Genomic DNA, 25,921 nt, shown 5'->3' on the forward strand with positions numbered 1-25,921 from the left:
GTTATGAACTTATGTTTTCCTTCAAAAATTATGTTTTATTATAAAATCTAATCACATATCATCACAGTGCATTAATTCGATAATATTTTGCTTTATTACAAATAATTGTTATTTTTTCTATTCTTTATAAATTTACAAATTATTAGTTTATGATGATGAGGTTTGAAAAATATAAATTACATTGATTTCTGAATTTTGTTTCTTACAGGTATTCAGTCTTGTATTTTCAATAAATCGAGTCCAAGTAACCGAACAACAGAAATAAATATTTTAATTTAGAAAGATAATGAATTCAGCTGTGATTCAGGAAATAGTATAATAGAATTGTAAATAAGTGATCACGTGGATCAATCATGTTGAATTATTTGCACATCATTATAAGTCTTTAAATAATCATTAAGTTTCAGTGCTTTTAAATTATATACTTTTTTATTTAATATATTTATACTCATTTTCATAGTCTAACAAATACTTTTATTTAAAGAACCGCAATTGAATGCTATGCAGTAGCATTACAGATAAGCAGCTATATAGTTAAGATTAGGAATACTTTATTGAACAAGCTTTGTGATCTACCCTCTGATTTTTACACGATATTTTATTTCTTTTAACAAACAATATAAAATAGTCATCATCGAAATGAGTTAAATAAATTCTTATTTATTTATTTTTATCTAATTATGACATTATACATACACATTCTATTAAAGAAAGTCTTGTTCGAAAAGGAATAAAAAAATTCTAATTGATTTATTTATCTGACAATGATAAGCGGCTTTTAATAAGATACATGAAGGTACATCAAGATGCTGCTTTTACGCAGTCACAAGATACCATAATAAGTATTATTATGTAAATTTAATTTTGAAAATATTAAAAGAGAAAGCTGTATTCAGATGAACTTAGAGCGTTACTGACACCTAAAATTATGCCTTAAAATTATGACTGGTCCAATCAAACCTTAGGAAGGTTTGATTGGTTTGTTATCTTAAGAGGGGGCATAAAGCAAAATAACCAATGGCGCTCTTTTTTTCTCGAGATAAACGTTTGGTTTTGTCACGATAAAAGTGGTTTATCGCAGATAAAACCAAAACTAAAAGTAATTAAACAAAATGCTCTGACAAATATCTTGCAAATGTTTTAATATAATTGTTTATGAAAAAAAAATCATAATAAGTATTACCATGTCAAGTAGAAAACGTAAAATTAGAGCTAACTTGGTGATTTTTTTTTATCGAGTCAATTTTAATATTTTATGTTTTTGATTAAACAGAATCGTTGAACATATCATCTAGTTTGATAAGTATATATTTTATTTTTTAGATTTGGTCTTGAATATTACACGTATCATCTAATAGAAGATTGGTTATTTTGCTTTATGCCCTCTCTTAATACTAATATTAATAGGAAGTACGCATTTCATATGACCAGGTAGGTATGGTTACAGTAAACACAATCAAGATAGTGCTATAAACTACGTCCGGGGGTTAGGTCTATCGGCGCAGTTAATTAAATTTCGGCTCGTCTAGTATTCGAGATATGCACTAGGTACATTCTGACCAGTTAGTAGTTACATCTAATACATTATATTATTTACTATGTACTTACTTGTTCTACAATGGACCTATTTCTCTGTCTGTGTGGACCTATTTTGAACTAGTTATTCGCTACGGCTTTGCCCAGGTACACGTTTTTTATAACTTTTTTAACAATGGTATTACCTTTTTCGAGAGGAGATAAATTAACCAAAAAACATTGAAATCTGTAGTGAAGTGTAAGTGGTGTAAATAATAGGTCTTCAATAATCATCTCGATTATGTTTTGTGCATTTGATCTTGTATGTAAGTTTTTTTTTATACCGGATAAAATTAGTACAAGAATTGCGTTCTGTTTCCGTGGTTGTAGATAACAAATATCTTTATATAGATAAGCTTTTCTTGCAGATTCGTTATTTTCCCGTAGTGTAATAATGGTGCGTATTATTTTGTTTTATTATCATTGAAAGATTTATTAAAATAAAACAAAAAATAGATTTTACATTTTCGTAGGTTATATTACTACGAAATCGTATATATTTTATTAGTATCCATAAATTACTGCAAAATATAGATAAGTTACTTTATAATACTTAGTATAATGGAATAACATAAATATTAAATACATATTCAACGTTTAATCTATAAAAAGGCGTAACCAAATAATATATTTGTTTTGATATTTTTTGTCACAACTGAGATAAAAGTATTAAAATAATATACATTAATATTATCTATGCAATTACGAAACATCGTACGATATTGATAAGAGTTATAAGCATGACTAATAAGGTCACATCTTGAATTAATATTTAAACATTTCATTGATATTGATATTCTCTAGACCTATATGAGTCATAGATAATATTATGTATGCACTATTTATTAACTAATGATTGTTAAATATTAATTAGTGACGTGTATGAATATTAAAATCAGTTAGAAGTCGTAGGTCATTCGATAAAGATTTAAATAGTGTAGAATGTTGATATATTTTTATTTAACCTCTTTTATTACTTTTGTGTAAGGATAGATAAGTTAATTATCCTTCCTACTAATATTATAAATGCGAAAGTTTGTGAGGATGGATGTATGTATATGTGTGTTTGTTACTCTTTCACGCAAATACAACTGAACAGATTACAATGAAATTTAGCACACATAGATCGTAATATGGATTTACATATATATGATAGGTTTTATCCCAGAAATCCCACGGGAACGGGAACTATATCTGTTTTCCTTTAAAAACACGGGCGAAGCCGCTCTATAGATGGCTCATGTCCCAGCAGTGGGGTCATATATGGGCTGATGATGATGATTTATTACAAAAATAATAAGTACATTTTTATGGCATTTTATATCTATCGATGATGATATATTACAATGAAGTCGGTTAAAAATATCTGCCTAAGTGTCGTGTTAGCCAACACCGTGAGCCAGATGTGGACATGACTTATGACGCGTCTAGGATTAGCTGGACACACGTTTACACACTAATAAATCTTAATGGCCAATGCAAAGCGTAGTTAAACAAGGAAAACTTTCACATCAACAAAGTCGAGGGATATTTTGTTGCATTTTGCAAATATCTAAAAATCTATGAAGAATGTTGTGTAAATAAAAGAATTATTTTATGGTCTTGAATTGGTGATTGATTTTAATTAAAATGTTTATTTTCCCCACCAATGTGTTAAATCAGTTAATAAAGATCTTCATTTATTGTTAGAAAACTAACTATCAAATTTGACCATAAATGGCAATTTATAAAATGTTCTACATAGATGTGTAATGTGTATATTATCTATACTAGGAAAAAGTTGTGCTTGAAGGCTCGCGATGTTTTCCACCTATAACTAAATAACATATTGTCAAACTTTTTTGTTTTGATTGATAACACTTAGGTACAGATAAGAATAAAATATGGTAGGTACTCCAAATCTATAGTTTCTCAGTAAATTAGTATAATTATTAATTATTAATTACCATAAAATATACCTAAAGATTGTTCGATAGAATGTATATAGATTGTAGTTTATAAAGATAGTGAACGATCATAATTTGATACTAACGGAATAATTATGCTAATAAAGTTAAGGAAATAAATATGTATTCGCTTATTCCGCTCGATTAGAACATAATATTTAGTGGGAACAATACATCAAGAGCTGTCTGAATCAGCTTTCACTGGTTGTTGCTTTCGTTTATTGAGTCGATCAAGTGTAAAATATATTTTTGGAACATGAATGAGTTTGAAATACATTGAGTTTCGAAGTCATAAAATGAAACAATAAAAGAAGACTTAAAAGTATTAAGTTTTTTATTAAATTAATTCAGTACATTAAAACTTAGAAACTAAGTACTTACAACCTTATCTATAACTAAAACACATATGCAGACATTATTATTACATATTATATATTTTTACTTACTAAAATGAAACACAAAAAATTACTTAACAACGTTAACGTACCTGTGAATCTAGTGAATAATGAATTGCTATTTTATTATTTATTTTTAAATGTAAATATCCGGATGCATGGAAATTGCTTCAGGCAACTTTATTGGATACGCCAGATTAATTAAACTTTATTTATAAAGTGGAAAAACTACAGCTTTATTCATAAACTAGCTTTCCGCCCGCGGCTTCGCCCGCGTTTTCAAAGAAAAACCCGTTCCCCTAGGATTTCCGGGATAAAACCTATCCTATGTCCTTTCTCGGGTATCAAAATATCTCTATACCAAATTTCATGCAAATTGGTTCAGTAGTTAAGGCGTGATTGAGTAACAGACAGACAGACAGAGTTACTTTCGCATTTATAATATTAGTATGGATATAGCCTTCCTCGATAAATGGGCTATCTAACACCGAAAGAATTTTTCAAATTGGACCAGTAGTTCCCGAGATTAGCGCGTTCAAACAAACAAACAAACTGATACACAAAAAGCTATAAGAAGCTGAATCAACACAACGATGACAACAACAAAAGAGGGCGTTAATTTTTGATAGACATAAATTTGAACCTCAATGTAATAATAGTTAGGTTTATGTGTGACGATTTAATAGTTAGGTTTGTGTTTAGGTTAGGTTAGGTTAGCTTTTTAAAACTAAATTATTTCTGGCCACGAAATTTATAATCGTATTATTAGCTGTTTCGTCTCTCTTTTCTCGGAAAATTCGAAATTTTTCAAAATCGAAAAAATTCGGCTGTTCAACAACAAAAACAGGTACCTCAATGTACTAATAGTTTGGTTTCTATGTGACGATTTATTAGTTAGGTTTGTGTTTAGGTTAGGTTAGTAAATTTTTAAAACTATATATATATATTAGCTGTTTCGTTTCTCTTTTCTCAGAAAATTCGAAAAAAAAATTCGGCTATTCAACAACAAAAATAGGTACCTCAATGTACTAATAGTTAGGTTTCTGTGTGTGTGTGTGTGTGTGTGTGTGTGTGTGCGTGTGTTAAGGTTAGGTTAGGTATAAAACATGGGTAATATATTATCGAAAAATAGTAAATTTTCCGGACTTAGAAAAAAATTTCCTAACCTAACCTAACCTAACCTAACCTAACCTAACCTATCCTTTTCCACCTTATAGAAATATTTCCTGACGTATAGAAATTTTCCTGGCTTATATAAATTTTCCTGACGTATAGAAATTTTCCTGGCGTATGGAAATTTTCCGGACTTAGAAAAATTTTCCTAACCTAACCTAACCTAACCTATCCTTTTCCACCTTATAGAAATTTTTCCTGACGTATAGAAATTTTCCTGGCTTATATAAATTTTCCGGACGTATAGAAATTTTCCTGGCGTATGGAAATTTTCCGGACTAAGAAAAATTTTCCTAACCTAACCTAACCTATCCTTTTCCACCTTATAGAAATATTTCCTGACGTATAGAAATTTTCCTGGCTTATGTAAATTTTCCTGACGTATAGAAATTTTCCTGGCGTATGGAAATTTTCCGGACTTAGAAAAATTTTCCTAACCTAACCTAACCTAACCTATCCTTTTCCACCTTATAGAAAATTTTCCTGACGTATAGAAATTTTCCTGGCTTATATAAATTTTCCGGACGTATAGAAATTACCCTGGCGTATGGAAATTTTCCGGACTTGCAAAAATTTTCCTAACCTAACCTAACCTAACCTAACCTATCCTTTTCCACCTTATAGAAATTTTTCCTGACGTATAGAAATTTTCCTGGCTCATATAAATTTTCCTGACGTATAGAAATTTTCCTGGTGTATGGAAATTTTCCGGACTTAGTAAAATTTTCCTAACCTAACCTAACCTAACCTAACCTATCCTTTTCCACCTTATATAAATTTTTCCTGATGTATAGAAATTTTCCTGGCTTATATAAATTTTCCGGACGTATAGAAATTTTCCTGGCGTATGGAAATTTTCCGGACTTAGAAAAATTTTCCTAACCTAACCAAACCTAACCTAACCTAACCTATCCTTTTCCACCTTATAGAAATTTTTCCTGACGTATAGAAATTTTCCTGGCTTATATAAATTTTCCTGACGTATAGAAATTTTCCTGGCGTATGGAGATTTTCCTGGCGTATGGAAATTTTCCGGACTTAGAATAATTTTCCTAACCTAACCTAACCTAACCTAACCTTACCTATCCTTTTCCACCTTATAGAAATTTTTCCTGACGTATAGAAATTTTCCTGGCTTATATAAATTTTCCTGACGTATAGAAATTTTCATGGCGTATGGAAATTTTCCGGACTTAGAAAAATTTTCCTAACCTAACCTAACCTATCCTTTTCCACCCTATAGAAAATTTTCCAGACGTATAGAAATTTTCCTGGCTTATATAAATTTTCCTGACGTATAGAAATTTTCCTGGCTTATATAAATTTTCCTGACGTATAGAAATATTCCTGGCGTATGGAAATTTTCCGGACTTAGAAAAATTTTCCTAACCTAACCTAACCTAACCTTACCTAACCTAACCTATCCTTTTCCGCCTTATAGAAAATTTTCCTGACGTATAGAAATTTTCCTGGCTTATATAAATTTTCCTGACGTATAGAAATATTCCTGGCGTATGGAAATTTTCCGGACTTAGAAAAATTTTCCTAACCTAACCTAACCTAACCTAACCTAACGTAACCTAACCTATCCTTTTCCACCTTATAGAAATTTTTCCTGACGTATAGAAATTTTCCTGGCTTATATAAATTTTCCTGACGTATAGAAATTTTCCTGGCGTATGGAAATTTTCCGGACTTAGAAAAATTTTCCTGACTTATACGAATTTTCCTCATCTGTATAAATTTTCCCGACGTATAGAATTTTTCCTGGCGTATGGAAATTTTCCGGACTTAGAAAAATTTTCCTGACTTATACGAATTTTATTTTCATTTATTTATTCCTACTTTTACCCCTATATCAAATAAATGGATGAACCGATTTTGATAAAACGTTCACTTTCATCTTAATCTTAATACTATTATAAAGGCGAAAGTTTGTAAGGATTTATGGATGTATGGATGTATGGATGTATGGATGTATGGATGTATGGATGTATGGATGTATGGATGTATGGATGTATGGATGTATGGATGTATGGATGTTTGTTACTCTTTCACGTAAAAACTACTGAACCGATTACAATGAAATTTAGCACACATATAGAGGGTAACTTGGATTAACACATAGGATAGGTTTTATCCCGGAAATCCCACGGGAACGGGAACTATGCGGGTTTTCCTTTGAAAACGCGGGCGAAGCCGCGGGCGGAAATCTAGTTTAATATATATGACTTAGATTCGACAACTTTAATTTTTTTCATTCCCACTTTTACCCCTATAGGTAGGTATAATAAATGGATGAACCGATTTTGATACACTTTTCTAAGAACCAGCGTCGGAAAATATGCTGCCTTACAAAAAACCGCATCTAATTCGGATTACCTGTTAGCGAGCTACGGTGAAACAAACAGATACACACACACAGACACACATAGCGGTCAAACACTTATCACTCATCTTTTTGCGTCGGGGCTTAAAAATATATGTAATACGACATAATTTAAAGGACATTTTATGTATAAAATTTACCTAAAAATAAGCATAATTTTAATTTGCCCCTCCCCCCCTACTACCTCAGCTTACCCCCTCACTCCCACCCCCACCACCAGAAATAACTGTAGCGTATAACAGATAACTTACGTTTTATCGTACACTGTATAATAGTGTACCATAGAATGCCTTAGCAAATGTTCGCCGTGAATAACTACTTAAATGGTCATAACTTTTTTATTTATAAACTGATTGACATGAAATAAACACTAAATGTTAAATGAAGATTACCAAAATATATTAGTGAAAACCGCATTTAAATCGGATAAGCCGTTTCTGAGATTAGCGTGTTCAAACATACAGACAAACAGACAAACGGACAAACAGACAAACAGACAAAAAAAATTTTAACGACAGTTTTGGGTTTGGGATCGATTTAGTAATAACCCCTGCTAAATTTTTTTTACATATTTTCATTGTACAGACACCACTTTTCTCGAATTTTATTATATGTATTGATTGATGATTGATGATGATTACAGATGAATCATATAAAGACAGATTGAATTTTGAAAAGACTGACTTCTATAAAAACATATAAATACCTATGTGTTGCCAAATTAAAAGAGGTACCTATAACTACCTATACGAGCGAAGCTGCATGCAGAAAGCTAGGTTGTAGTACAAAATTAAGTTAAAGAAGATTCGTCTCGACGTATCTTTTTAAAATAAAGAAGCTGTAAACTTTAGACTGGAAATACAATGTAAGAACCGATAGGTACACATTTAATAAATCGAAATTTTTCAATTAATATCATTTCGACTACAGAGACAAAATTAAAATCTTACCATAATATCTTTATGCTGCATAAAATATTCTATAATATGTTCTTCTACAATGCAAATCTTCATTAAGATAGTCCTTAAATTCTAAAATAACTTTCAAAGACATCCAAACTTTTCTACTAAGCAAGCGAACTGTGACCACGAGATAAAATAATTATTATCGTGTCCTTTGTTGCCGATAATGTTATCTCTCCGCTCCGGTGATCTGTGACTTTAGATAATAACAGGGGGAGTGAATACGAGTCTTAAAGGATCTATTAAGGATATAAAAACAATTACTATCTCCACCTAAGTTAAGTCCTCATACATTTTAATCTGTCAACTGTCTTTTCCATGTCTTTTCGTACTTACTGTGCTTATCGCGCTATCAAAACAATTACGATATGATATCAAATTCAGTGACGTCATATCCGAAAAAAGGAATTATTCTGAGAATTATAAAATTAACGTACTTATCTGATTTGAACGTGTTTTACAAAACAACTGATAACTAAGATTGTAACAGTAGTCTGAAATTGTTCCGAAAATAAAATTTAAATCCAGTGCTTATCTCATCGTTTTCTCGATAATTTCTGAGATAAAGAAGATTATAAAAGTTCGACGAAATCGCAAAGGTAATAGGTACATATTTGTGAAATGATTTTCTGAAAGCAAACATTTTCTCAATTTGATAGCGGTATCCCTACATCTACAGCGAAAGATCTGATAATAATGAAATTATAATTCATAATCGTCTGACGCAAATTTATAAAGTACATACAGAGGCTATTTTAAACGCTAATTGGTAAAACAAGATTAACCGTACCTACATCACACAAAGCGGCTGGATATTGAAATTATAAAATGTTACACTACAACGCTATAATGTCTTTGACAACAAAGGCTTTTGGTTGACGTTGATAAATCTCGTCGGTTGATATTAGGCACTGAGCTATTTCTTAGTGGCCATAAGCACCAAGAAATAACCAGACAGTCGATATTGGAAAAGCCATCACCTCCAGCCCGTCTGCATAACTCAATATTAGAACTATGCGAGGTTTTCATAATGCCGACACACGAGTAGTCAACCGTAAAGCTTGCTATTGACGAGGGATATGTACATTAAGTTCAGTTTACTTAACAGTTTGTGTAGCCCTTATTGATATGTATTTATGGAAAGTTAGGCTTTGTTAATCTGAATATTGCTTTCATAGCTTTTGGGTGTGTTGAATATATTGATAATAATAACTGATAACAATTCGTGAGTGTTGAGAATTTCGATCACGAATTTTGGTTATTGGTTGAGCGTGTCTACCATAAATATTGTCTTTACTGGCACGTGTTTCTACACAAACAATTCTACAACTTAGATTGTTTAGCTTTAAATTCATTTAAGATTATTTAAATTTAAATCATACTTACCTAATAAACATTTTCGACTTACGACGACAAAGTCTCCTGCTGAGCTGTACCATATTATATAGTTATATCTTTAAAACATATACCTATACCTACTATATTTATTACTATTTTCCCATTATTGCTAGCAATTATTCAATAAAAGTTTAGCCTTTATTGCTTGTAACTTCTACAGCAAAGAAAAATTAGATACCGCATAGCTAAAGGTTATAATTAACGAAAGCTTCGGGGCCAAAAACAAAACGATAAATTAAGACCAATTAATTTAAACTCCGAATGGGGATCGGATTCCTTTGTGTATCATGCTCTTATTGATTTCAACTGTTTTGTTTTATTTCCTATGTCTCTTAATATGATGGACATCAGAGCTGAACGGTTTTAATTAATTTCTTTGAGCTCTCTTATGATAGGCCATACATAATACATTTTAGTCTATGCATACGAAAGTGATTTAAGCTTGATTAAAGAATGCCTAATGGATGCTTGAGAATTAAAAGATGTTTTATTTAAAGATATGAAATGTAGTTTTTACATTTAAGTTTATTTACTGTAAGTGTGAAGTATTATTAATAAGTATAAAGCGTGTCCAAATATGGAACTATTGCTATCATAGAGCTCGTTTAAAGCATACAATCATTAGAGATGATTCTATGTACATTTACACAAACAAAATCAAGTGAAACCTATAATATCATATCAAGTACCTAAATGTGTATAGCCTCAGTTATTATCGTAACAGTGTTATTACAGAGATAATACACACTATCATAGAGATATTACGCACACTTTCGCATTCTACGTTGATCCGAGGTGTGCGACTGCGGGAGGGAACCCCCGAAACGCCGCGGGCAAAATCCCGTCAGGAATTCCATATATTTGCATCTATTTCAATTACTTAGGGAAATTGCGTACAATTATGAAGCGTAGGGGTAAATATTTTGCAGGGATTTTTCTCGATAACATTATCGGATTATTTTGTATGTGGATCTTGCTGTGGTAATAAATAATAATATTGATGCTGAAGTGGTATTTAGAGTTCCTTATCTTCATTCTCAATATAATAATATAGCTTCTATTACTTTCACTGCTGAAACTTATAATATTGGTGAATAAGTAAAAAAATCAATAAGTAATGTAGCTCTAAATGCTACGTGATAAATAGAAGCACTGGTACAGGTATTTAAGTCTCCTAACATTTTTTTTTCAGATTTTTTTCTTCCACATAATTACGTTTACTATAAGAATACCTGATAGAATCCTACTATCATTCAACATAAGCTATCTTCTCATCACGACAAGACACACGTCTTTTCATCTTTCACATACAATTCTTTTTTACACGTTTTTTTTTTTGGTTTCAGGCTGCGTTGTGTGCAGACTACAGCGTGCCCGTTGACTGCGTGTCCGCTGGCCCCGCGCCCCGTCCGAGCTCCTTCCACGAGATATCCGCTCCTAAAGTGAGTAATAAATAATAATGTATTTTGTTTTAAGACGAAATACAATCATGCTTGTGCACCTTTTGGGCTACGCCCCCTGGGTGGAGCATAAGAGCGCGCGGGACGCTTCACAAAAATCCCCTCGCCACGCCACACAACTGAATAGATGACGGAAACATACGGAACTAACGGAGGTTCAATGAACTTAACTTATATTCTTATATTCGCGCGGTTAAAGCTGAGTAAAGCGATCCGGCAACGTCTTTTCGTTGCCGGGCCCAACGAACTAGAAAAATCGACCTTTGTTCCTTTGCACGAAGGTCGATTTTTAATTGGTACAAATCTGATTACAAAAACTGAGCTTGTGATGTTATGCTTGTGTTATTTTATGATGTAATTACATATTTGTTATTGTTAGAATTGTCGCTACCTACGTTACTAGCTTATTTTCAAATCTTTGTAAACAAATTTTATAGTTTTTCGACATGGGGACTTTACTGTATATGATATAAAAAATACATAAAAGAATTTTACATTATTATCGGTTTTAAAAGATTAAAAAAAAACGGGTTTTTGTTTTTATATCATATTTATTGAAAAAAAAAACAATAATAGACAAAAAAATATTATTTAAAATTTTGATTATTTTTGAATAAATATATCCGACATTTTGATATACTTATTATACTTATTATACATCAGATATTTTCGAATGCTGGTTTTGTTACCATTTTATTGTTCCAATGTTTATCTTCTTGATACGAATTCTTCTCCTTGTTCCGTAAATAAATATGTCTCTTGCCCGTTACTTTGAGCTATCCTTGTACATTGAGGTGCTGAAACAACCATAATAAGTTATAATAGGAGAAAAATTAATTGATAATATCTCTTATAATACCACGATTATTATAAAGATACTGTCATCAAAACTAGAAAAAATTGCACAGCTGTGTACGTTCCTTTGTGGCTTTATTATCCTAGCCCGTAATAAACTCGATTGTCGGCGTCATACATAGCAAACTTTCTGAGAAAATCGTTCTTTTGTTTGCAAAATTTTACGGTTGACCGCAATTATTATAACAAGTGCTTTTATAAAAATTAGTAAAAAATTTCGCAGCTGTGTCTGTTCGTTTATCGCTCTATTGTCCTAGCTCGTAAAAAAGTCGTTTGTCGGCTTAGTTACCTACATACTTCATAGTTACATAACTACAAATTTTTCAAATATCTATACATATAATAAATCTGTAGAAGGGTCAATTCTGTACATTGAAAATATTGAAAAAATAAATAGCAGGGGGTGTTACTGGATCGATACCAAACCCAAATATGTGATTAAAAAAATTTTTGTCTGTCTGTCTGTCTGTCTGTCTGTCTGTATGTGAAGACATCACGTGAAAACTAACGGTTCGATTTCGATGAAACTTGGTATAATTATACCTTATTATCCTGGGCGTAAAATAGGATACTTTTTATCCTGGAAAAATACGTAGAAAAAAAATTAATTTTAATTTTTCAATTTTATCCATAGACATTGTTCTGTAGAACCGCTAACACACGTTGCGTATTATAATAGGCCTAGCCGTATTTGGGTCCAATAGATATTATTTTATAAGATGTCATTGTCAGAGTTACTCAAAATGGAGAAATAAACCACCCATGCCAAGACTGACATCCGCGCGGACGGAGTCGCGGGCGGAAGCTAGTTTTTTATATAAAATTTATAAGTAATTATGCTTATGCATAATATGCAAATAGTATTCATAAAAACAAATAAAAAAATTACGCATACATACATTCATTCGAATTGATATATGTATAAATAAATATCCTTTATCTAATCCTGTCTAGATCTAATCCTTGTCTTGGGATTGCTCACATGTGTATAGAATTGTAAGTAGATCAGCAATAAGCCTAAAATAGCATGATATCTAATAAGTAAAAAAATTACAATTACCGGTGCAGTGAAAGACCTCAGACAGTAGTTATAATACAATAAAAAAAAAACAAAAAAGTTATAAGTACGCAATAGGGTTGAAATAAAAATTGTTTCTGATCTCACTGGTAATTACCTACCCGTCAGTGATAACTTACACTAGTCTGAAATATTCCACTATCTTCAATATTATGACTTATAAATAAATGACATAAGAATAAACTTACACAAAAAAAGTACTATGTGAAACTGTCTGAAGATCCATATCACTTTCTGGTAATCATGGTTGGTCTAAAAGACCAACGTGTCTTTATTGCGTCCTGGCTTGCAAGCTGCACATCGGATTTTTCGTGGTCGCGCTTCGCTATTAGAAATAAACATACATACACAAATCAGTAGTATATTTATTGGAAAATGAAATCTCAAAAAACAACTAAAACATTACCTATTTATACCAATAATAAAATTATAAATAAAAATAAAGACAGAGTGCATAAAATTATAAAATCTTGATTTGTGCGTTGCTAAATTCAGACTTTGTAAACATATATGTACTAATACAAAAATCATAAATAGGTAATGAAATCTCAAAATATGACTAAAATAATATTACTTATTACAAATAAAAATAACTATCAGATTTTCATTTATGCGTTTCTCAATTTAGACTTGTAAACATATACCTAGTAATCAAAATATTTGAAGTTGAAATCTTTAGACTTGTAGCGACCTAAAGACATAATAAATATAAATAAGCATGATAAACATTAAACTTACCTATTTAGATTCAATAACTGTAGTTTCTTCATCTGCCTTCGCAACATTTTATTCCTAATGTTCTCACCATAAATGTTTTGGCCACCAAAATTCACCATGTTTATGAAAAACTTTAGTAACACTAACACTAAATCACGTATGCGAGTAGACAACGGCACCGCGCGAAAAAGTTGTACAGGACTGCTCTCTAAGACGCGTTGGCGTCGACTAACAGGAGGCGGAACGGCGGAAGCGACCGGCCTGCGCGCAATTTTTTGATCATAGCTTATAAATATATTTTTTTTAAATTACTGATGTATTAATTGAAAAATCTAATCCCGTACGTCCCTCAAGAATTGAATGGAAGTGGATGTGGATAAAGTTTCATTGATATTACTTTACTATTGTCCAAATGAAATTGATTCACCGTTTAATTTTTGGGCAACTTCACAACGTTTTTCTATCGAGGCAAATTTTGTCAATCGTGTTTCGGTTCCCAAACGTCACTAAACAAACTCTTCAATTAAATAAATCGATAAATAAAAAAAATCTAATTCAAAGTTTTTGAAGAAAAAAATTAATTCTCCGTGCGCTCGAAACGTCTGTTTTGGGTCTCATTTCGCCTTAAATAAATCTAATTGATAACTGCATCAGCCCTTCATTCAAATATTATTAGACGTTACTGAATATAGTGAGTCGTATAAAATGGAGACATTATACATCGAAATAGGAAATCATTAATTCTTTATTGTTAAACGTTTGCCTTTATAATCTTTATTTATCTAAAAAATAATTATACAATGGCAAGCTCTCATAACTATGACAACAAAACAATGTGTATTTATGTTATCCCAATAAAAAAAACAAGATGGAAATTACAACAAACAAAACAACAAACAACGCGTTACTGTATGGAAAAGCCGTGTAAAAACTACGTTTTTCACATTGACGTAACGATCACCTTGTAACTTGACCGATTTCCGCAACTGCAGTCAATAAATACTGATAACAGATAGCGAGTGAATCATACTCGTTATCAATTAGTCACCTCATTTCATTCTAACGTTTGTATAATTTGGCAATTTGCATGCGGGTCTTCTTGTATGAAGTATCTTGTTTGCTTGATTATATTGCAGGAGTTAAATTAATTAAGCATAGTTTTTCTATTTACATAATTAGTGTTTTAATTATATTATTAACTAGCAGTGCCCCGCGGTTTCTCCCGTAGTGCTACGCTCCTGTTGGTCCTTCCTCGATAAATGGGCTATCTAACTCCGAAATAATGTTTCAAATCGGACCAGTAGTTCCTGAGATTTATGCGTTCAAACAAACAAACTCTTCAGCTTTATAATATTAGCATAGATTTAACATTGCCATTTGGATTAACTGATGTAAGGGGCAAATAAAATTATAAACAGTTCTATAACTTACATAAAAGTAGCCATCCTACATAAATACAGTAAAATAATATTTCTTATTTTATGTAGACACGACGAGACAAGTAAATTAAGTAAAAGGAGACATTAAACACCTCATGTTATTATGTGTTTTAAATTCTTGTGCAAGATTGTAAATATATTGAATTACCTATTATTGCAGATTACCTATTGTACTTACACCATCATAAATCATAAAACAATAAATCATTCGAGGTATGATACTAAAATCTTGGAATCGCATGCAATTAATTATTTTCTGCGGTTTTTCTGCAACAATTATAAATTTCAAGGAATTCCCATCGTACAATCAAACGTATGTATTAAATTAGGTACATACATCAGTTATTTATATGTCTTGTTATTTTTATAATAAATACCAGAGAAGATATCTCTAAATAATAGGATAGAAGAAAGCCATAAGTATTACGTATCAGCATATCCTGTAAAGACAGTAATAAAAATGTGTAAGTAAATTACTTAGCTAAATTAAACTTAAAATGCCCGTACAAATTTTTGTTCTTTATGCAATTGTGTAATTAAAAAGATTAAAATAATGACTAAGAATTAAAGACTTTACCAATATCGATAAATTATATCTACTTATGTCACTTATAAGTTAACGATAAAATCTTAACTGATAGGCAATTTATTTGGATGCTTATTGGGTTATGATTACATGAACACACACATACAAAACTATCTGGTTAATAAATATAAATATATCCATACAATAGTATCGCCAAGGCATACCTTATAGGTAAATATAATCTCCTGCAAAAAACCCCATAACCAGTTGGAGTTTTCACATCGGTCTTTGGTTTTCCCACTACATAGTAATATCAGAAAAATTCACAGGATCACAAAAATATAGAAACTCAGCTAGATCATGGAAGTCATAATTCTGCTATAATATTCGTAAGGTTTAATGGGCTGTGCCAAATGTACAAAGTTTAATGAAAGAAAGTTTGATGTGAACTCACGCAACAACAGTTAATTCTTCAACTAATTCTTATCTGGCAATAAAGCAAGCAATACTTTTGTGAATCAGAAAAGCAAAGGAACATGTGGGCCAACTTTTATTAAGGGGTCGACAATTACTCCCTACAACTGCTAACTTTTTCAAAAAAACATCGTAATTGAGGTAGACAAAAGTCACGCCAGGTCGCACAGTTTAAACAATTTATCTTTCTTTCAATATAGCCTAACGAAGATTGATTATTATTTTGACTTAAAATAAAAAAATTGAGCAAACCGCATGACCTTTCAAGTACACGTTGCTCAAGTTGTGAGTCAGAGTGTCGTTAAACTCATTCATGTTGTATGTAAACTACACATTCGTATACTTGTATCCTTTTTAAGCTCAGTGACTCACTTGGAGTCTTTCTGGCTAATGATATTAAACATATGATGCAACGGCCCTTCGTTTATGGCATTCTTGATCTAATTATGTGTGCACTTTGTACATATTATGTTGTCATCTGTAAGGGTCAATACATTGCAGAGATGCGAATATGTTTTCGTATGATGTGTAAAGTAAAAGTTGTTCTTCGTACGAATAATGCTCTTCTCACTATAATAATATAATTATTGTAGAAAGTTGTGATTAGGTGAATAAACGCTGTCATGCATATATCCCAAAATAGTGTTCTATAAATTGAGAATGAATGTATTATTATTATTGATAGAAACTTTCTTTGAAACATTTTTACATAAAGTATAAGCAAGTAGTTACAGATGTAATGTTGTTGAATCAAAGAAATTGGTATCTGTTTGATTATAATACATTTTCTTCACTTATAATATTACTACACGTGTAACTAACCCAAAAAAGCTTCAGCGATATCGCATTAGCGTTATTTATATCTTATATCTTATCACTACTTTTTTTCCTTTCTATAAGCAAACAAATACTTGCAACAAAAGATTTCACATCGCCAAGAAGTGACTAACGTGTGAAATATAGTGTGAAATCAGCACTTAACGACACTTAACACTAGATAATATATAATGGTTATCTACTCTGAATACAATGGGCTTAAGCTTTAAGTGTCGATCCGGTATTCTGTTGTGTCGAAGCTTAAACGGCGCCAATCTTATGGCAATTGTAATAAATTTTCGGAAGCAATTAAGATAATATCTCATACCAAAATTATTCGATTTCGAATCGTTTACTAATATTTAAAACGTCATTGCCATTTCGTAATTAAAACAATCAGTCCTTATAACGATTATATAACAAAACAATTTGACTCATCCGGAACGCGTTTAGAATTTTTATAAGCTCAATTCATTGAGTCGCAATTAACGATTACAATGGTATAAGTCATTGAAATTAATCATTATTATAATGATTGATTGTAAGTTAATGAGTCAGGTGGTGAGTCAGTTTCATCCCCACAGGACAGGGTTGTGTCATATCGTAAACAATAGGGGTGCGTCATCGTTGATTGGGACGAAAATGATGTTACTGGTTATGTGTTTGTTTTAGAGATGCTGATTGAGCAGTTGCGGCGAGGAATTACCTGACATCTTGTTATTCATATTTTAGCATTACCACAGCATTACGTAGCAATAATATGTATGCAAAACAGTACAAAAATGTAGGTATACGAATTATCATATAATACAGTCCAAATAGATTTTTATCGACGCAAAAAGACAATTCATTGTAGACAATTAAAAGTAACATGATTTGTATTTTATAGCTATAAATAAGCGTTGTTTTATATTTAGCATGACTATGTCAAAACTTATCTATATTTATGAAACACTGATAACCTCTTATCGCGTGACAAACATCGAAATTTGTACTGAATTCAACGCAAGTTTTCGGTTTGGCCAAAGGCTATAATATAGCTTATAAATATAGCTTTTATGTAAATTGCGAGCTTCGGTCTTAGGTCATCGTTGTATTCAAGGAAACCCCTTTTGCATCTGTCATGTGATTGTTATGCCAACACTGGAAGCATGCGTCATTATCCTCACACGTCATTTTTATAAGCACTTAATGGTATTTCTCTTGACGTTAAACGATTTAATTCTATACGGGTAGTGGATAATATTATTATAGTTTGTGTAAAACTGCTTAGCTATGATTTACCGTGAATTTAATAATTATTGAATGCAATTATTATACGCTTATAATGACGTTTTTACATACTTATAATTATAATTACATAAAGGCTAGAAAAATTTAATTTTATAATTGTAATCCAAGAGAACAATTGAATAACTGGAGAAAATCGAAAAATCTTTCCCGTTGCAAACCTGATACCTTATCTATGTACAAAACATAGCTTATCTTGCAGTACCAAGATATTCAGTCTTCCTAGAAGATGAAACTTTTTTAGCAGAAAATCACAATACTACTTCTACTAATAAATAGTGCGTTGAAGGTAATAGTTCAAAGGAATTACTAACTCGGATTTTCATTATTGTTTGACGCAACTGAAAGCCTTATGACCGTATAAGCTAATGTAAATATGAGTTGTCATGTAGTTGTGACGTCAGTATTTTTGCATTCTTTCGTTAATACGTATGCAGATGTGAATAACATTGAATTTTATTGTGTTAAAAGTTATGCCAAATGTAGTTAATCCATCATTAATTGTTGTTATTAATATTAATGAATTAACATTAATTATTTTATGTCAGAGGAAGGAAAACGTAGACTCGTCATTTGGTGATAAGCGACACATTTTACACTTCACGCCTCATAACATTTATGTATTGGGAAAATTATGTATAGGAGTATGTAATTATGTACTAGGAGGAAATGCAAGCGTAATTTAGGGAGAAAAGAGATGAAACGTGTACGCCTAATTTTAGGTAAAAACTAAAAAATAATCATTTTTCAGATTAAAAAACAAATCATTACCTATGTATGAATCAGAACACGTAAAAATATAATGCTACATTGAAACTTCTTTGTGACCAAACTATCTTCACAGAACATAAACAAACCGTATGGTAACCGATATGCTCCCAATATAAATTCAATATAAATTCGGTTCCCCTTTTAGATATCCTGATAAGTAACGACATAAACACATGTACATCAAACGAACACCTGTACCAAAAATGACTCATTATTCCACATGAACGGTTGCAGTCCATATGTGACTGGAAACATAGGGGAAGTGAGTCACGGAGTCAACGATTTTGGGGTGCCCGTGACTTTTGAAAAACATACCGACAGACTGAACTAACGACTTTCTTTGGGTCATTCGAGTAACACTACCGTTTTATGACCATATTGAAACAATATAAAAAGTGTTGATCGTTTGATCGATCAAGGAATTACATATCAATATATATTTATTTTAAGTAGGTATTTCATTTATATGTAGTTTGCCTATAGGTGCACGTGCTTGTAATATCAAGTTAAATTTTAAGCAGATATTTTTGAACAAGTCGATGATAAATCTTCAGACCTCTCATCTAAAAGAAGCCTCAAACGTGACCTATCTTGTATTACTGAGACGTCTTCTATAACGAAGACCTTGAAAGACCTTATTCATTCGATTTCAATGACGTGTTTACGTGATTTTGAAAGTAAAAGTCGTGTTATTAATGTGGATTAATGACAAGGATTATTCGTTTCGAAATCGATGCTTATTGAAATTAAATGCAAAATTGGGTGTAATTTTTATTCGTATGACCTATAAACACTAGCAAAGATGAAGAACCTAAGTAATATGTTTCTAGGGTTTTTTCCCGTTCTGTATAAATATTAAAACTTATTGTTTGATAATAATAGTTTATAGTTATTGCTGTAATTGATTGTAAATCTGCAATAGAATTTTCTTAAAAATGAGCGCAGTTCTTTTCCCAGAAATTTTATTGATAAAAAAGATCATTTAAAAAAATAACAATAAACTGAACACAATTCTTAATTAAAAGCAATCAATTGACGCCATGGTATTTATAGATCCACGTTGCATCTACAGCTTGATGAGTAAGATGATGTTTAAGAAGCTTTTTAAAAATTAGATGTAAATTTCAATAAGTGTTCAATATTATTGCGATAACGTCATCGACACCATACAAGCAATACAAGCGAGTGCATTCACCCTCGAACTTAGATCATCTTTTAAAAAAGATCTGCCTACGAACTTTCGAGATGCCGCGCCGGTCTCGATTCTTTATTATGGGTTGTGTTGTTGTATCATAAAATTGATTATATTAAAACAATAGGTCGTGATTCATGTCTAATAAAATGATTTCTTCATTTTTTTTCTTCCATAATTTTTATGAAATATTTAAGAATTAAGAGTGAGAGTGACAGTTTTTTTATTATTATATGAATGGGATTTTTGTAGAAAATGTCATAAGTAGGTAGGTAGGTAATATATTATTAATTATTTAGAAAAATAATGCAAATAATTAAACAATTCACGAGTTTTTGTAATTGTAAAACAAATAGCACACTTACAATATCTATTATGAATTACTACAAAATCTCTATTTAAGTTTTTTTTATTATTTAACTTTAATAACTATATTACGTAGGTACATTACTTAATAGTATGTAAGTAGATACTTCAAATTCAATATGTAACTACATTTTTTTTATTTTTCATGCGACATGTGCATTGTGCACACTGCTTTTCATACACTGCTGCTGCACTTTACTATAATTGATCGATAAGTCTAAATATTTTATATTATTTTGAAATTTTAATTAATAAGTAGATAATCAGATGTTATCTACTTATTAATAATATTTTTTAAGGGGGTAGGTAGGTACTTACCTAACTGAAGTAGGTAAATGTATAAACCCTCAGTATTAACTTCAAATAGGTTGTCATCAATTATTAATTACCTTTTTTTTATAGTGGGGAAATCTTCTCAGATACCCCCGGCTCCCGGGGATGGAGCCGTGGTTATGTCGGATTTCTACCGACTAAAACCCCACTCTGTTCCATCGCGCTGCTTTGGACGGAACTGCGGGAACGGTTACGACTCTACCGCGTGTCCCGCCCAATTACCTACATTTCAGTTATATTGACTTATGATATTGACGTTACGTAGGTATAACACTGGTTAGTTGTACTTAAATAACCTAATTACACTACCGAATTTTAATTGCGCGTTAGATTTATTAAAAGGCCGCATTCTTGATTCGATTAGTCATTCATATCAAGTACCTTTGTGTGCAATTTACTAAGATACATTAAGTTAAAGTATGTATCGCGTAAACGACCTCAAAACGGCATTCGACCTAGTCGGACGTCGTAATCTAACATAACACAAGTCGAGTTTCAAACGCGAAAGTTTACGTTTCGTTTCCCTGGCTACCTTAATATCATGCGAAAATAGCTTTTAGTCAAACAGCTTATAGTTTATTATAGCATAGCTATTTGGGGGACACGTGCGGAATCGAGGTATTAATGGAGTCGATTTCTTATAACAAAGCGCTGTAGAGCTAGCAGAATGTGTATTGTTTAGCGGCGCACTGCTGTATGCGTGCTTTGAAAGCGCTGCAGCGCTCGACGGTGTATTCCTACCACGCGATGACTCAAGCCTCGGTAAACAGTATGCGGGGCCGATGAGTCACCGTTTTACACATTCGCGTATAGTGTTTGAGAAGTGTTGTCAGTCTACAGTTGGACTCGTCAAGTAGGCAACCGAACCGTTTTAGGCGTTTATATCGCAGGTTTTTACTGCCAAACGCCAATACTTACACAAGAGTTGACGAGATAAAGGACAATAAAAACAGTACGTAGGTTAAGAACAAGTTTGTGAAAGTGTATTAGTTCTAGTTGTTAGTTTAAATGTGTGCGTGTCACAAGTGAAACGGTCGATACGTTGATGATTACAGTGGTATTTGTGGATTCCGTACATAGTTATAGTAGTGACTACAAAAATGCCTTCTAATAAGAAGTTAATATCGAAAATGAAGCAGATTGCCCAATGGATTTTAGTAGTGCATGTGGTAAGTTTATTATCTTTAAACTATACCTAGTTATTATATCTTACTTTTAGTTATAGTAATAAAGTAGTGGACTCAAATACTAGCATAGGATAAGATATGAATGAAAATACATCATTTATTTAATAGGAAACAATCAATATACTAAATAATATGTAAAACGGATGCAACCGTTGATTGCGAATCATTACATAGCTAAAGTTCTGATTTCAATTCCTTTCAATGCTAATATGAATTACAAATGATTACAAGGACAAATATTGAATTGTCAAGAATTATTCTAAAACATTAATTTCTGCTGGATGCATAATAATTTGGCTGAAAGTTGTCAAACCACACCTGTAAGACAAAGGAATGGGAGAGGTTATTGAAATAGCGAATGCAGGACACGGCTAGTATAAGCTAGCTCTAAAGATCGCTCTATAAGAAGTACCTATATCAAACACTATACAAACAAGGACGATTCTTTACAATGTTCTTTAGATTATGTATGTCCAATTCTTATACATATCCGTGGTATTTTTATTACCAACCCACCAACCTACCAATACCAATAACGAATATTGACAAACACAGCCCACAAGATTGTCAAAAGCCGAAGTACTTTATTATCCGCGTACAAAAAAGGTCAATAATTGAGTCATAAAATATCGAAATGAACTGAATGAAAAGAGAAAATAGTTAATAAAGGTAATTAAGAATTATCAAAAGAAATATTTCACATTATTAGATTGATACCCATAAATATAAATGTGATCTAAAGATTTTCAAAACTTTTGAAGAAACATTGTTAAATCGAGACACTAGTGGATATTGATTAGAACCCCCAGCAAACCCCCGGGTTGACTTAACTCAGTTACAAGTTCAAAGAGCAAAGTTTGCTGTACCGTACTCGGCGCAACCTTTTATTGATAAGGAAATAAAATACACTACGAAACTACTTCCAGCTACTTGAAATGTTGTTTGCATACGCACAACTAAGACTCCTATCAGATCTACAATGTTTCGAACAATACAAATGTGTGATATAATCTTTTGCCGAACATTAGAACGTCCGGTTTCTGGCAGATGTTAAACCAAAACACTTTTCAAACTCAGCTGCTTACGAACAAGGGTTCTCATAGCTCTCATTCATGATGATTTATCTCCACGTTTCATCCGGTCTTTCCTTAAAACGTGTCATAAGCATCGCATTCAAAATTCTCGCCTTTGAATGCCCTTTCAAACTTCTAACAATAAGAACAACATCAATAAAGAAAAAATTAATCTCTTTAACAATGAGGCATACATCCATACGATTTCATTCACATTTTTTATGTGTTAGATTGAATCTAGAAGACAACGTTGTCTTAAATAAATTTAATATAATAATTATCCTAAGTGACGTGTCCTCTTTAAGGAGCGTTGAAAATTTCGCCCTTAATTGTTTCCTTCATTGAAACACTCGTAAGGGTCTACTTAAGACCCCCGGCCTCTGGGCGATTCGGACTGGCAACTTAGTAATTAAGCTTATTTCCTCCGCTTGTTTTGTCATTTACAACAATTGTGTGTCTAATTTAGTGAAGCTAGATGAAATTACGTGTACTTCGCCTTTCTGAGAATAATTCATATTTGTATTATCATAATAAATTATTGTTTCTTTAACTAGACAAATGGCAGACGTTCCGTCGCGTCGCCATCAGTCTAGAAATCAAAACAATTGGAAAGCACGTTTGCGGACTTTATCGAAATGGAAAGAAAAAAGGATGTCTGTTTAATTCAGTTGTATAGACCTGTTTGCAGCTTCGGCTTCTAGTTTGCGGAACGTGACCAGACAAGGTTTGGCGACGTGGAATTGACCGCGACGCTCATACATTCTGATTCCGATATGGTTTTCATTCCAATTTCCCTAGACTTTTATTTTCTCACGTAATATTCCATTGCTGTGATTGTCGATCTTATCGTTGTTCGGTTGTTTATATTTTAGTTTTATAACCAGTGGCGTCACGATGACAAAATCTTATCTATCTTGGCAAAATTAAAATGATTACATTTTGAAAACTTTTTGGCTTATATTTGGATTAGTTTTAATAGTAAACATGCCATTTTCCTCTTGGTAATAACAGATAAAGATTAGTTAAAAGTAATGAATCATGCATTTATGATAAGGGTAATACTTGTATCAGTTTGAAAAATATGAATTGATATGGTGCTGAAGGATTTTTCTACGCATAGTTATTGTTTGCTTCAACAATTTCTTTAGAGATTATAATTAAACTTAGTTTTGAGAATCCATTTTTTATAGAATCTAAAAATCTGGCTTCATGACAGATGTGCGAGACGTTTATATTTATGTTATACGACACTGCTGCAGTGCACTATTTTAGCTCGGCGAGCCAGGAGGCGTGTCTCCGGTATTTATACATCGCCGGGCTGACTCATGTGGCCGTCTGAAAGTTGTCCCACATCCTTAATACTGTGGGCATTACTCATAGCAAACCCGGAATTATAGCTTTCTCTATAATAAGATCAACTCTTTATTGTTATTTATGTTTGGATATGAACCGTGCATTGTTTACTTTGTTTAATTGTCATTCTTCAATGTTATTTGCGAACACTTGTATACGCTCACGATGATTCATATCAGTCTTGAAATTCTTTTGCGCTCTGAATTTGAGGCCGGCTTAGATGTTTGTTTATTTTAGTAGGTGTCTGCTAAAATGTGGTTAGCGATGAATACCGATAATACGATGTGGATTGTGGACTCATGTGATATGCAATTTATTTATTTTATCTCTGCCACTCTGGATAAGATAAAGGTTAGATTAGGACTTGGTGACACATTTAATTTATAATGCTGAAAATTAGTCATACTCAATATAAACGCTATATCATTATTGATTTAATTTTTGTTTGCAGAAATGTTTATATAACTGACAACTATGCGTAGGTATTATTATCATCTTATTATCATATGAATTGTTGTGTTCTTTAATTAAAAATTATATTTAGCAGTTGTACTCTTCATTTTACCTATATTGTTACTAGTAATGTTGTTTAGGTCATAAGCGAAGACTAAGAAGCAAATAATGCAAACAACATTATTAAGCGTTATCTTCATTTATAAAACACGAATAATAAGTTAATACACGAAATATAAATACACGAATGATAAGTTAATGGTATGAAATTAAACAACGAGCAATGTACTTTAATGACATGAGATACCTACATTATAAACATGAATAATTCATTACAAAACAAACAATTAGTCGTTCATATTGATTATTGCAATAAAGATTCATCAAGCACATCAAAGGAAGGAGGATAATATAGATTCAAACGGTCGTTTAGACCTTCAGTTTATATCGGTTTTGCTCGGAAGTGTATCATTAGTATCTGTAGTTGTACCGGAAAGTGAGCAATAGTCCACTATTACCCCTTTACAATTTGACGAATTGTGTTTGAGCAATATTCAATTCGATGCTTTCGAACCCTTCCGTTCCAGCGCTAGCATTGATTTGAATTGGTAAATAAAACGAGAGGGACCAAGCCCGAAACATTGATGATCGTTCAATCAATTACCATCACTCACCAGCTTGGTAGTTTCAAATATAATTA

At 31.8% G+C, this 25,921-nt stretch overlaps 1 protein-coding gene and 1 long non-coding RNA gene across 3 annotated transcripts in view; one reads left to right on the forward strand and one right to left on the reverse strand.

Moving 5' to 3' along the window:
- Window positions 1–25,921, forward strand: part of hwt (SH2 domain-containing adapter heavyweight) — a 156,954-nt gene that overhangs the window by 117,440 nt on the left and 13,593 nt on the right. The window contains exon 3 of one of the 2 annotated variants that reach the window (XM_089707166.1): window positions 11,185–11,280. In XM_089707166.1, the coding sequence (XP_089563292.1) occupies window positions 11,185–11,280 (96 nt within the window). Of the gene's footprint in view, window positions 1–11,184; window positions 11,281–21,938; window positions 22,325–25,921 lie in introns of those variants that run through there. The other variant, XM_089707168.1, reaches the window with a different exon arrangement.
- LOC149480032 (uncharacterized) lies at window positions 11,834–14,570 on the reverse strand. Its single transcript, XR_016317158.1, has 3 exons — window positions 13,970–14,570; window positions 13,420–13,556; window positions 11,834–12,095 (listed from the first exon to the last, which is right to left on the reverse strand). It is a non-coding gene; the product is annotated as an uncharacterized LOC149480032 (long non-coding RNA).

Source organism: Colias philodice, chromosome 19 (genome assembly GCF_061535455.1).
Source record: "Colias philodice isolate Cphi_HAF_F1 chromosome 19, ilColPhil1 Martin Lab GWU primary, whole genome shotgun sequence".
In the NCBI taxonomy this organism is placed as follows: domain Eukaryota; kingdom Metazoa; phylum Arthropoda; class Insecta; order Lepidoptera; family Pieridae; genus Colias; species Colias philodice.